This window comes from Cynara cardunculus, assembly GCF_001531365.2.
Source record: "Cynara cardunculus var. scolymus isolate 2C chromosome LG 17, CcrdV1, whole genome shotgun sequence".
NCBI classification, from domain to species: domain Eukaryota; kingdom Viridiplantae; phylum Streptophyta; class Magnoliopsida; order Asterales; family Asteraceae; genus Cynara; species Cynara cardunculus.
Genome location: NC_037544.1, coordinates 7,420,540 through 7,435,021, shown reverse-complemented (window position 1 = coordinate 7,435,021; position 14,482 = coordinate 7,420,540). Strand labels below are relative to the sequence as shown.

The 14,482-nt window shown below is 31.1% G+C and overlaps 1 protein-coding gene across 1 annotated transcript; it reads right to left on the bottom strand.

The window, feature by feature from the left end:
- Nucleotides 1-1,812: 1,812 nt before the first annotated feature.
- LOC112500655 (COP9 signalosome complex subunit 8) lies at nucleotides 1,813-7,274 on the bottom strand. Its single transcript, XM_025104190.1, has 5 exons — nucleotides 7,148-7,274; nucleotides 6,925-7,004; nucleotides 4,098-4,279; nucleotides 2,661-2,768; nucleotides 1,813-2,090 (listed from the first exon to the last, which is right to left on the bottom strand). Exons 1-5 carry the CDS (start codon nucleotides 7,229-7,231, stop codon nucleotides 1,951-1,953), a joined length of 594 nt encoding a protein of 197 aa, XP_024959958.1. The 5' UTR covers nucleotides 7,232-7,274; the 3' UTR covers nucleotides 1,813-1,950.
- Nucleotides 7,275-14,482: the final 7,208 nt, after the last annotated feature.

The following is a 14,482-nucleotide window of genomic DNA, read 5'->3' as shown; positions in this document are numbered from 1 at the left end:
TGATTAATCATTTTTATTGTGGATGATGTTAATCATGGATATTATCATCTTCATTATTTTAATTTTAGAGAAATACATGAAACAGTTTCATTAATTTTAGAGAAATACATGAAACAGTTTCATTAATTTTAGAGAAATACATGAAACAGTTTCATTAAGTAGTATATGAAACAATTTCATAACCATATATGAAACAATTTCATAACCATATATGAAACAATTTCATAACCATATATGAAACAACTTCAACAAAAAAAGTATTATATGAAACAATTTCACAAGATTAAACAATTTCATGAAAAAATTTCATAAGATTAAACAATGAAATTGACAAATGAGAATAGTTTTTACGGTTTTTACAAATTGGAGTGGTTTTCATTTGATCGCTCCTCTATATATATATACATATATATACATATATATATATATATATATATATATGAAGTAAATAAAGCTTAGCCGATAAATTTTATAAATTTGCCTACATTTTTCTAATTGTAAATGATTTTAAACGTAATTAAATTTTTAATCAAACAAATTATTTTAAAAAAAAAGTTTGTATTGCTTTTAATTTGATATTTATATCAAAAATTTTAATACCTTTACAATGTAAGAAAACATTTAACGTATTTTCCTTTTTTTTATAAATTTTTTTACTTCATATTCTTAATTTTTTTTATAAATAAAATATTTACAATTATTAATACATGTATATAACTTTTTAGATTTTCATCTCATAAAACTAAAATAGGATAAATATTAAGGGATACTTTATTAAATGCTTACCTAGTAACTGTTTATCCAGTAATTTTTCTTGGTGGATGATAAAAACGATGATAAGGATGAAAAATTTTACCCCATAAGTGAGGGTGACAAGTACTCTTACTCGAGTAAATTGTTGCAAATGATACCGTTTTGATATACTACAATCTTACTAGTAAAATAAATTATAGTGTAGACTGCTATCGATAAGTGCTTAATGGGTCGGGTAAACGGCCCCTAAATCCTACTAATATGACATCGTAACAATGGCTTTCATTTTGTTCAAAACGACACACTCTATAAAATAAAATCAAGGAAAACGGTTGATAAAAGCATAAGAACATGATTAATGGTTTGAATTATCAACTTTAAAATCAAGATTAAACATTAAGCAAATATCGAAAAACACTTCATCACGTCAACCATTGAATTAATTGATCCAATGGATGTGATTAAATAGACGATTACATCTTTATTTTTAAATTAAAAAATCTCTCACCCCCCTATTTTTCAAATTAGAAAAAAGAAATACAAAATATGATCAAAATTCGTTTTTCTTTATGGGTTTCCATTTATTTAACATTTTTCCTGAACCTAATAATTTTATATAACTATAAAAGGGTACTTGTGCAATATAACGAGATAAATCTTCATTTTAATGTTTAGTTTTTATTCTTCTCTATTGATATAATATGATTTTATGTGGTTTTAAGAAAACGACAACATTTTTATTTTTAAATGAAATATAAATTTAGAGATAATATAAAAATTTGAAAAAAATAAATCAACATTAGTATCAAATTAACTATTTAATAATTCTCGTATTTTTGATGCAACTTATTTAATTCCTATTTTTTATTATACATTAATTTAGAGTTAATAACAAAGTAATTTGTTTTTGATTTAATAATATAATTTTTTATAAAGATAATAATTAAAAAAATTATTAAAAATCAATGATTATCTTAATTATAATTTAGATTTTTTATACTTTAAATGAATATTTATCCTGTATTTGATTATGTTTATCTACAATTAGTTACACAAATTAAAAAATGAAGCTTTAATAAATTGTATTCATACAAAATTACTTATAATATTGAATTTTAAATAATATGCATCAATAAACAGAATTTGTAAAAATACCCCTTCACTAGTCGAGACAAAAGTACATTCGAGATTTACACGCTAATGCTCAAGGTGGAATACATATTCGGTCAAACGCTGCAATTTGGACGGATCTATTYTMTGCTCAGTTACGACAGTTTGCTTCTTAACAGTAAGCATTTGAGAAGCAGCATCCACATTCCACCCTTGTTGCAATACATCTGCATATTTTCAAAAACATGTCGATGCTAAGATATAAAAGAAAAACCTGAATAACGTATGCTTGTAGAAGTCAATTTCTTTATTTTGCATTTTCCACAATCATTTCGAAGCTGGTTTGCTAACAAATGGCTCCTCATCTTTGTTCTTGTAACCGAGGGTGTGCAAGTGCATAAAAGCTCGAGTAATCCCATGGGAACCAGAAGGGTGCATTTGGTAGGCAGATGGGACTGGACGAGCAGGTATGCGAGTGAAAGAATTGTGCAAAATTTTAGGATTTTAATGTTACAGGGGTAGCTTAGTAATTTTACCAATCTTGCCCCGTTTCTATTATTTTTGTTACACTTATTTTGGTTTTTCTTTGTCCCACTTAATCCTTTCCTGTCCATCATAATGTTGAACCAAACGTGGGACGAAGACAACAGCCAAGAAAACTCCCGGTGAAGGTGATCCTAAGGAGAGTCGAACTTGCAGAGTATAATAATCCACTTGACCTCAAAAAGTCAATGTGAGCTTTTTCATTTTATTTGGAAAAGAGAGACTGAAATAACATATAGAAGCAGAAAACTTACAACTTGTGGCATCATTCTCGTTCATCCCCAAAAAAAGAGCTGTATCTTGAACGCTTATAGTTGAATAAGCAGACATCAATAGCTCTAACATCCTTTTGGTGTACCTTTCTGCAAAATGTAATCAAACTATCTCATGAAGCTGGCTGCATTAGGTTAGCACAAAAGAACCCACCCCTTGACCTGATTTGGCTCATCTCCTGAATATTATATGCAAAGCTTTCTGCAGTTCATTGCTAGCACTATTGAGTTATAAAGCTTCCCAAAATGATCCAAGAAACAAATAAAAAAATAAACACATAATTATCAAATGTAACTACAACTTTGTCAATATTTTACACAAAAGGAAAGTACAGAAGCAATGCTTCCTCCCTTCTCTAGTTGTAGTCACTTGACTTTCACTTTCAAAATTGTCCGAAAATAAGTTCAATAATTTCCTTTTCCAAGTGTCCAAAGTCAATGCAAAATTACCCTTTTTTAGCACAATTTAAATAACCATCTCCTTGATCATTAGCAATCATCACATGATATTGATATTTGCTAGCATTACTTTTGATCCACAAAAATCATTTGTGTTACTATCGATGGTGTTTTAGATAATTGACTAATAGCCAAACACCTAGTTTAAACTATATGCCTCCTAACCACAGTAAAAGGTACAAGTGCTACGAATAAAAGGACAAGAGTGCTAGAAAATTAAAAGGATATATGATAACACAGATTTGGCATATACAGTTTGACATTTAACGTCAAAGGACATAAACTGTACACAACCTATACTTCTTTATCACTAATGGCAGAATTATCCATTTACAGAAGCATTTTGGCATGAAAGGGGGAATTCATTACAGAAAAGCATGCTAACCGGAAAGAAAAAGAAAGCTTTATATGGCATATTTGAAATAGACTAAGTTGCCAATTATCGTATGGTTTCAAAGACCCAATTATCTCAAATAAAAAAAACTGTATACCATCAAATATCACTTGCATCAGTTACATCATATAGATACTTTTTCACCCTCTAATCTGTTTAAAGTGCCTTTACATACTTCAAAATTTGCCATACATGTCTAAAGCCAACATCCATCAAAGAAGTGCACAGCCGCATATGAACCTCAATTGTATTATTTCATTTGTTTCTTTTCTTTCTTATGCTTCTTCGGTTGGGAAGTATAAATATTATGCAGAATTTCTTCTATTTACCTACTACAGATGAACTAACTCGGGCCTGCAAAAATACCTACAAGAAGCAACCTTAGTAGCTAATTGTTCATACGATCGAGAAGCAACCTTAGTAGCCAAATGTTTTCAAATAACTACGTTCTACATATAAAAAAGTTCCCCACATTGTCATCAAGTTCTATACAATATTTTTCCCACAAAACCAGCTTCAAACGTGCCACTAAACTGAAAACTATTCCACAAAGCACAGTAACTAACCTGCAAATGAGGCGACAAAACTTTGAATCTCTGCACTCCAATTGAATCCACGAATCGAATCATACACACCTGCATAATTTCGAGTCCACAAGTGCTGCCCAATTTTCCAGACGGCAACAACTTCTGGACGATTCTCCTTGATTGAAGATGGTATAGATTTCCACAGAAACCGAGCGCTATTTCTGTCAATTATAAATAAACAAAATGATAACTACATCCAATAAACAGTCACACCATTTTATTATGTTGTACCAAAACTAACAAGCTATGATATCTGAAAGGAGGGTCTCAATTTCAAACAATAGCTCTTTTCTCTAACCACATTGGAAGTATATAACAAATTGGACCATATCAACTTCAAAATATTTACCAAGTATAATTCCCTCTATTCCACAATTAGAATAGGATTTTGAGAAAATGAAATTTGCTTAGTGTCTATCCCACATAAAAACACATGTATATTATGGAGAGTTGTAAGACCATATTTTCCTTCAATGGATAGGTTTAAATCAGATATTACTTGTTTTACATGTGGGCTTTTCTCTATCCCACGAATACCAAACTAAAAATTAATTTAGGCATACAAGGCCATACCTCTGTAAGCCATTAGTAGTTTTTTTCTAACGCTGTCAATCACATAAGATATAATACCCTTGATATTCCCAAGTCAGATACAACATCCCACATGCATTTTTGTGGTCATTATTACATATGATCGTTATTTTCTATTTCTCAAGACTGAAATTTGTTTTAATCCATTGAATCACCTTATTTCCTTACCTCTTCATCTATATCTGTGTTCTTCATTAAACCATTTTCTTCCCTGTTTCAATGACAAACTTTTGGAACTACTATTGACATGATTTACCAGTTACCACAGAGAAAAACATGATGTTAAAATTTTTAATCGATGACTGTGACTCCGTTAGAACTCTACATTAGCTAACATATCCTTACGTAATAATAGTCTCCGTCTTCCTAGTACCATTATTAGTATTCCTCTTACCTCGGTCATTATTCCTCTAATACTAAACCATGTATGTGGACAGTGCACGGCTAAGGTCTTAATCAGAGTTTAAACTGTGTGCATTCCCCATTTTAGGAAAGTGAAACGTCAATTGGAAGAGGTGTAGCATCCATGTCGATACCATTTCTAACATAGTAGTCTTAGTAGATAACACATGGAGAAATCCATTAACTAATTTGGAACATTTTTATCAGAATTATAAACCTGCTGTGGTCAAACAAGGGGCACAGAACAGTTAAGCATCTATGAACCTTAAAGGTTCTGGATTTCACAACAGCTCCAAGGCGGTCGCCATTCTGACGAAGATGAAAAGATGACGAAGAGGGAGAGAAAGGAGATCAGAAAGAAGGTGCATGAGGCAGTCCTGGTAAGAACTCATTTGCAGTCTTCTCTTTCCTTTTCAAAATTAGCTTGATTATAGATGTGAAATATTATATGATCAAGTCGGTAAATTCTATGAAGTTTTGAACATCGTTGGACTTTGTATGTGAGCAACCTTATCTTTAATTTGTTTTGTATATGTGTATATGAGCAACCTTATCTTTAATTTGTTTTGTACGTGTATATGAGCAACCTTCTCTTACGTGGTGTAAGGTTGACTATGTCTCCAAACTCTTCAGCACAAATATGAAGAAATATATGTGGAGCAAATTTTATCTTCTTAAAAAGGGGAGTGCAAATCAACGAGATAGAAAATCAGAAACAAGCCCTAAAATTCTGAAGTGAAACTCAAGTCTTCAGCATAAGATAAAAAGTAGGCAAAATGACACAATGGATTCTTTTTTCCTCAATAGTTTGGACTAATAAGTGTTCATAAACGAGCTAAGACTCGTGGGGAGGAGGCTGGAGGAGGTGTCGATGGCTGGAGCAAGACTCGTGGCTGTGAAGAAGAAGGCAGAGGAGGTTGATTATAAATATGAAATATTAACTTTGATTGCTTGTTTTCCTTTGAGTTATGGTATGTATTTATGGCCTTCAATGGAAATTGCCTTTAGGACTTGGGACAAAAATGAGTTCATTCAGATAAGTTCTTTAATTGCAGGATAGACTATAGAGTAGCATGTCTCTCTTAAAGAAATAAACTGCTACTGAACCTTGTATTGTAGTAGTTGACCAAGAATAAAGGAGGAAACTGGGAGTAATATTTGGGAGGGAAGATATATCATTTAGAGGAAAGAAACGGAAAAAAATACAATTCATAAAATTTGAAACCAAGGCTAAAACTCCTTCACAAAATCCAAGTGTTATGGTTGCAGGGAACATTACACCTACAAAAAGACTTTAAATAAAATAAAAGGGATAGCACGCTTTGCTAAGCCAATAAAAATGAGAGAAAGAAGGATCAAGGAGGTGATACGCCTCTCACCAAATTCTTTTCCCTCGGTTGCCATGACTAGTACGAGAGCGCAATGTAATACACGAATGCAATAACTTGTTTCTTTATTGATCAGTTTTAGACATTTATATACACACATATTACAGCACACTGCATCTTTAATGTCAAAAATCTCCTAGTCTCACATCCACAAGTAACACATGCACATACAAGTTGAGACACAAACTAATTAACAACACACGACAAAAGCTATCAAAATGTATATGTTTCTCTAACATATCACACTTGCAACAATAGTAAGCCAGTGTTTCTCAATTCTGAGGCGGTCAGTTTCACCCACTGCTTCTGATTAACTTTCAAAAAAAAACCCAGCCTCAATCATGCTTAACAAAGCCCTAAAATCTACATTCCCAATACATACAAATAAATAAAACAAAGGCACAAGAAAAATAGCCTGAACTTACAGATCATTTAGGTAAATGTGCCCTAGGAGATGAACAGCATACGGCCATTCTTCTTGAAATGCAACGCCCTGTGAAGCGAGCTACATAAAAAAGTAGACGAAAACAGTAAGATATAACCTAAGCCGGCAGATATGAACTTAGGGTTTCAAATCTGACCAAACCACAATCATTCGAGAAGGAAATCACACGACGATCAATACATGTATGCACGTCTATGTGTTACCTGAAGCATAAGTTGGTCGCAGACATCACCGATTTTGTCGAATGATCTTGACGCCATTGCGTCTGTGAGCCGAGAGAAATCCATTCGATCTGCACTGCAGCAACGCGACGCCTGGCCGCTGCTGCTCTGCTTTCTTCTTAAATAATTCCGGCCCAATTCATGGAGAAGCCCCAACTTGGAGTGGACCATTAAAGCCCACAATGTAATTGTAGATGAAGTTTTCTAAGAGTAAACTACACTTTTGAATTTTGATCTATCATGTTTACTCAATTTTTTTTTTCAAGTGATGTCATCATTCATATATTTATTTTGCTTTCAAGGTGGGATCTAATCACTAAAGGGTCGTTTATTAAACACTTACTTGGTAAGTGCTTAACGCATAAATTTCCTTATTGGATGAACATGAGAAAGACCAAGAATCTTACCGGGTAAGAGCGATGAGAATGATAAAGAGTCTTACCTGGTAAGTGAGGATGACGACTTTTACCCAGGTAAGCACTTACCTAGTAAATTGTTGCATTCAATATGCTTTGATGTACTAAAATTTTACGCATCTAAATAAATCACAGTGTTGAGTCTTATTGGTAAGCGCTTATCGGGTAAGCATTTGAGTAAACGGTCCCTAAGTTATTACCATAAGCAGATTTAAAAAAAATCATAAACAGAAATTTTATTTAACCAAAATAAAAACATTTTGTTTTTAAGAAATTCAGCATGTAACAAGCCACACATAACTCTACCTCATTATTGTTTTTCAAGTAAAGTATTGTTTTCTATAATTAAATTATTTAATATTATGAACTCAGTTTTTGCGATTATTATTATTATTTTATTATATCAATATTTGTTTACGATAAAACTTATTATTAGCCTTTTATGTCTGATTCATTAAGATATAGGAACATTCCGACTATTTCTTTTTCCAATTTTTTAGAGACACTTATGTCTTATTGTCCTCTTCTCTGATAAATAGGTAAACCAACCTCTTATTTGCCTTTTCCTATTCTCTAGATCCTCAACAACAGCGTTTCTCAATAGATTAACCTTAATCGATCTTATCTCTCAATCGATCATTACCAAATCGGTCATCACCTCTCTCAATTAATGTATTTTAATAGGATTTAAATGTGTTAAATACTGTCAATGACAAATCGTTTAAATGAATGCTATAAAATTTATAAGAAAATTTGATGATGATGATGATGATAATATATATATATATATATATATATATATATATATATGAGAAATTGTATAAATTTATCTTTAATTTCAACACTATAATTTTCTAATAGGTAAAATAGACAAATTAAGACATTTATCAGTTTACAAAAACAAATAGTCTTATTGATTCTGCTTTCAGACTTCACCACCACTCTTATCAATCAGAAATGAAATAAGAATTCAGACTTTAACACCTATTAAAAAACAAACGCCACCTAAGTATGTCATTGTGAAAAGTTATATTGTCGTTATTTTAAATATAATATTGAAAGAAGCTATTATTTCCATCAACATTGTCTATGTTTAACAACTCGTTATACGTAATGAGCACCTTTAACGAATTCGATCGGTTGTCTAAAGTTAATTAGATTTGATCGGTTCTCAAAATTCAACATTTATAGAATGATTGGATTGAATCGGTTTAGTCCAGTTCTATTTGATGTGGACTGCTGAAAGAGCTTCGGTTGTCCACTTATTTGGTTCATATTCTAAAAATTACAAAAACAACAACAAATTTGACGTAACGGCGATGATTAAACGAGAAATTTTGTGGGAAACCAACATAGTATATAAAGTTGTTGGTCTTCTAAGTTCAAAAAAATTATTGTTGTCGTTTTTTATACTGACATACACAAGTAAAAAATATTGTATCCTTTGTAGATGACATAAAATCAAGATCAACCCCTCTGAAATGTGAATAAAAGCATTTATAACAATAGTTTTTTCATAATTTATACTATATTATAAAGCATTTGACAAAAACTCTTAAAAATCATTTTTTATGCATAAAGTACTATTTATTGATGTATATCAAGTAGATTGTGTATAAGTACAACTTATTAAAGCTCCATATTTGAAATCGTGTAACTAACTACATATAAATATAATCAAATATATTAGATAAACATCTCATTTTAAATATAAAAAATCTAAAATATAATTAAGATAATCATTGAGTTCCAACAGAATACTTAGTTATTATCTTTATAAAAAGTTATATTATTAAACATAAATTAAATTTCTTTGTTACTAAACCTAATTAAATTATAATTAAAAAATTGAATTAAGAAAATTACATCGAAACATAAGAACTTTTAAAAAGATTAATTTGATACTGATATCGATATATATTTTTTTTCAAAATTTTATGATATTTTCAAATTTATATTTTATTCAAAAATAAAAACATTATCGTTTTCTCAAAACCACATAAACTGTATAATATCAATATAAAAAAAGAATTTAAAACAAAACACTGAAATCAAGATGTGTCTCGATACATTGCACGAGTATCCTTCTAGTTTATCTACAATAAAGAAAAAAAAAACATCCAACTCCAATAGTTTAATCATTTTGGAAATTATAATAGTAAATATATTATTAAAATATCCATACATTTATATGGCGTTTGTTTGTAAAAGATGCTGAAATCTGAAGTCTTATTTCACTTCTGATTGATAAGAGGTGGTATCACAATTAGAACAAGAATGCAACCACAAGACAAACCACAGGGACGAACTGAAATCAAAACAAAATCAGGAGGAAGATTGACATACCTTGGTCATCGAGAATATGTGGATTGATTTGGGTCGAGAATGATATAGAGATCGAAAACGTTTGAGAGATCAATTTGGAGGATTGGATCTAGAAACGAGATCGAGTGGAGAGTATGGAGGCGTGTCTATCGAGCGAATAAGAGAGGAATAAATGTTTAAGTTATCACTTTTTTTCTAGATGATTTTAAGAGTTATTGAAGATGCTCTAAACATCATATAATAAGCAAATAGGTTGTTGTGCATCTCTATTTTCATTATCCAACACTGTTCGTTCTTACAACAAACTCAGAGATATGCGAAGCCATCACTTCATCTCTCTCGAGGCGTCAACCCAGCAAGAATCGCAAAAGGAAGAAGTTCCCAGCAAGTCACAAAAAACAACCGACTAATAAGGTTGGAAAATAGAAGCTGTCAAAAATTGGGCCTGCATCCAATTGTGTCATCATGCACTCCGTCTCTCTCCGGTCGTTGATCCCCTCAACCTCAAGTCATCGCCATCACTCCGTCGCTCTCTCCAGTCGTTGATCCAAGAGAATGAGGTTAGATACCTCTAATATTGTTTACTTCTTACTTTTTTTGCAGAATTCTTCACCTGTGGTAGTACTCTGTATGCAACACAAGACATCGAAATAAACACACAGATATTATATATAGATTTGTCGCCTTAAACCATGTCTTGAAAAACGCCATAATCTGATCGTTACTTGCAAGACTTGAATGTTTTACTCAGCTTTTTGAATGTTTAAATTTTGTCAAGTTTTATTATCTATTGATTTTATAACAAATTAACTTTTTAATTCAATTTAAAATACGCGAGAAATGACGTCACAAAAATTTAACTATTCTTTTATTTTAAAATAGGATGTAAAATTTTAGTTGTAAAAAAAAAAATATATGACGTGTCATAATAATTGGTGTCGAATCATCATTTTAAATTTAAGTTAAAAATATAACGTGATATATTAGTTTGCATTGACATGTTTTAAAGGTATTCGTATAATGCACCAACATATATTTTGATTTTAATGTTTTATTTTATTCTTTGTTTTTTTCGATATAATTTAGTTTTATGTGATTTGAGAAAATGATAATAATTTTATTTTTTAAATAAAATATAAATATGAAAATCTATAGAAATTTTATTTTTTTATATCGAAGTCCTTTATAACTGTTTAGTTAAAGTAAAAATTGCTTTTGGTCGGACCATCTAGCATCAAATTAACTATTTAAAAGTTCTCGTTTTTTTTTTGCAATTTTTTTAATTAAATTTTTTATTATAATTTAATTTAGATTTAATAAAGAAGTAATTTATTTTTGATTTAGTAATATAATTTTTTATAAAGATAATTGTAAGTATGCTTTTAAAAGTCAATGATTATCCAAATTTTAAGTTCTTTTTATAAATTGTACTTACTTACAATCTACTTGTAATCTTGAACTTTAAGCAACATGCATCAATAAACAATATTTTATGCATAAAAAATTGTTTTTAAAAGTTTTTGTCTAATGCTTAATAATATATTATAGATTATTAATAAATCATTAGGTCAACCGAACCCTTAAAAATATATGTAAAGTTTGGTTCGAACCGTAAAATGATAACTTTTAAAAGTTGGCTCTTAAATAAGAATTATATGAAAGTTATGGGCCGTTTACCAAACACTTATCCGGGTAAGTGTTTACCAAATCATGTTACCTCACCGGATGAATATGGTAAGAACCATGAATCTTACCCGGTAAGTGAGGGCGACGACTCTTACCACGGTAAGCGCTTACTGGGTAAATTGTTGCATACGATGTCGTTTTGGTGGACTAAAATCTTTTTTTTGAAGTATATAATATTTAAATACGACAAATGTAACAAATAAACTCACATACCCTCCTCACCTATGGTGAGGTTTGAACCCCTGACCTCCTAAAAAGCCAAGGGCTACGATACCGCTAAAATCTTACTCGGTACGTAAATAATAGTGCTAAATTTTACAGGTAAACACTTACCAGATAAGTGTTTGATAAACGGCCTCTTAATTTCATAAACATATTTAATATGTTAATTGCTTTTAAATTCAAAAAAGTAGACAGTAAGAGCGAGTGCCTCAACCAGGTATAATTCAAAACTAATATTGATATATTTATTTTCGAAATTTTATGATATTTTTAAATTTATATTTTATTCAAAAACAAAAACATTATCTCTTTCTCAAAACCACATAAAAACCGTGTTAAAACATTTACAAAGATGAAATAAAACTAAAATCGAGATATATCTTACTGCATTGCGCGATTACTCTTCTAGTATATTTCTAATGGTCCTTGTCCTTTTTCAGTATTCAATAGATCGTGCTATATGGTTGCATTTTTATAATGAATTGGGTCCTTAATGCAACTACAGGACTCCTCAGATCGTTGATTTATTTAGAGATCGAATTCATTAGACAACCATAACCCTGGTGACACGATCCATTAAAGTTTTAAAAATAAGACATGAACCGTTAAAAACCCGTTTACTCAACCCGTTTTCACCCATTAATTCACCCTCTCATTTTACCACCTTTGCAGTTGTTAGGAGATTTAAACTTGTTTTAGCGTGCATTTTGTATATCAACAATATTACTACATTTGGTCGTCCAAAAAAGAAGCAGCAAAACAAAATTAATCTACAAGACATTCGAAATAACGAAGATTAAAAGCTCTTGTTAATAGAAATTTGACACTGAAAAAACTGAACCATACCTGTTAAAAAGCCCTAAATCAGCAACGATAATAGTAGCACAAAAGGCAAGGACAAAATTGCAACTGATTTGAAGTTTAAACAGTTTGAGTTGTGAATCACAACGATTTATGAATCGTATGGAACATTAGATCCAAAATTACGAAAGCTTTAAATCCACGATCTATAATATCCTCCAATAAACTTCGTTTCGAATTTGCTATTTAAAAATTGCTCGATAACTTGCAGCAAACGGAGAAGAAATTGGAAACGTTCAACGATTTTCATCATCAATTCACGAAAAAACTCCACGATAAACAAAACCTAAAATCGAAATTAATTTACAGACACTAATATATGTATATATGTGGTTTGAATCAAACTAATACTAGCAGTAATTACCTATCTCGTAGATCTCAACGACAGATCGGAACTTCTTCCTCCTCCTCCTGCTTCCGGCCACACAGTCCTCGTCTCCTTCCTCATCCACACACCACGGAGTTACAAATCGCTTCTCCGAGTTCAAACCGGAGGTACTACTCCCTTGGCTTTCACCATCATCACCGACCTCTTTTCTCCTCTTCCTACTCTCCCTCGACGTTAACAGGTCGCAAGCTGAATCACTAAGTTCGTGAGAGTCGAGATCGACATCTGAGTCGCCGCTGAGTTGAATCAACTGCAAGGCGGCCTCCATCTCCGGGTCGGAGACGGTCGATTGTTGTTCCTGGTTTGTACGTTTAGATTTGTCCATGATCAGGGGCTAACGGGAGAGAATCCTCCAACGGTTTAATATATATATATAAAGAAAGAACACATCAGCGTCACGTTTAAACCTGCGGGTCCCACTTTGCCAACGTGTATTGACCTGGTTGGCTAGAAAAAATATATATTTCATAAATTGGTAAGTCGGTTACGCAAAAGAGTTTCCCAACATATCTGGTGCATGGTCCACTTTATATACATATATAAACTGCAAAATGAGAATGGATTCCGTTCCATTATTTATTAATTTTTTTTATTAATCTGGATATCCAACCCGTTATACGAACTGATTAATCATAGGACGACTACCTGTTTTGCAGATAGTTAAGAGACCACATCTGAACCTCTATGACCACAAGAGGTTTTTATTACTATTTGGATTTGACCCGAAGACCTCTTGATACTTTTATTTTGTATATACACGATATTCTAATTAATACCAACTTTATAAACTTATTTGACTTATTTATTTTATTGACCAACAATTATGATTAAATTAATGATTGTAATATAAGAACCATTTGCAGTTAAATTCGGTGAAATACTGATTTTTGTTTAAAGCCCTTTATGGTTTTCTTTCAAAATGGAAAGTGAAAGATATGATGAAGAACGTGGTATCAATTCAAGTTGTTCACGAGTGGGACAACCCGTTAGATCAACCTTGTTCGACCTACAAGAAAAGCGGGCTTGGATTACCATTCTCAAGGAATTGTATGGACCCAGATTGACTTGTTAAAATTAATAGGTGGACATGGATGCTACAAAAATTTTGGCCAGACCCGCCCAACCTGTTATTATTTTTTATATAATTAAATTTAGTAGTTAAAGTTTACAAATAAAATTGAATGTTTTTGATACTTAACTTAATTATGATTTATGGTAATAACATTTTTTCAAAATTTAAAAAGTAAAAACATAATTACTTCAATTGATCAATTTCTTATTATCTCATTTCCTTTATCGATATTCCATATTTTGTGAAACATTTTTTTTTGTAAAGTACGCACATTGTTATGTATTTACATATAGTTTTAAGTTGGAACAATTTACTTCGATTTATTTTACATAATTTGTAATTTTATA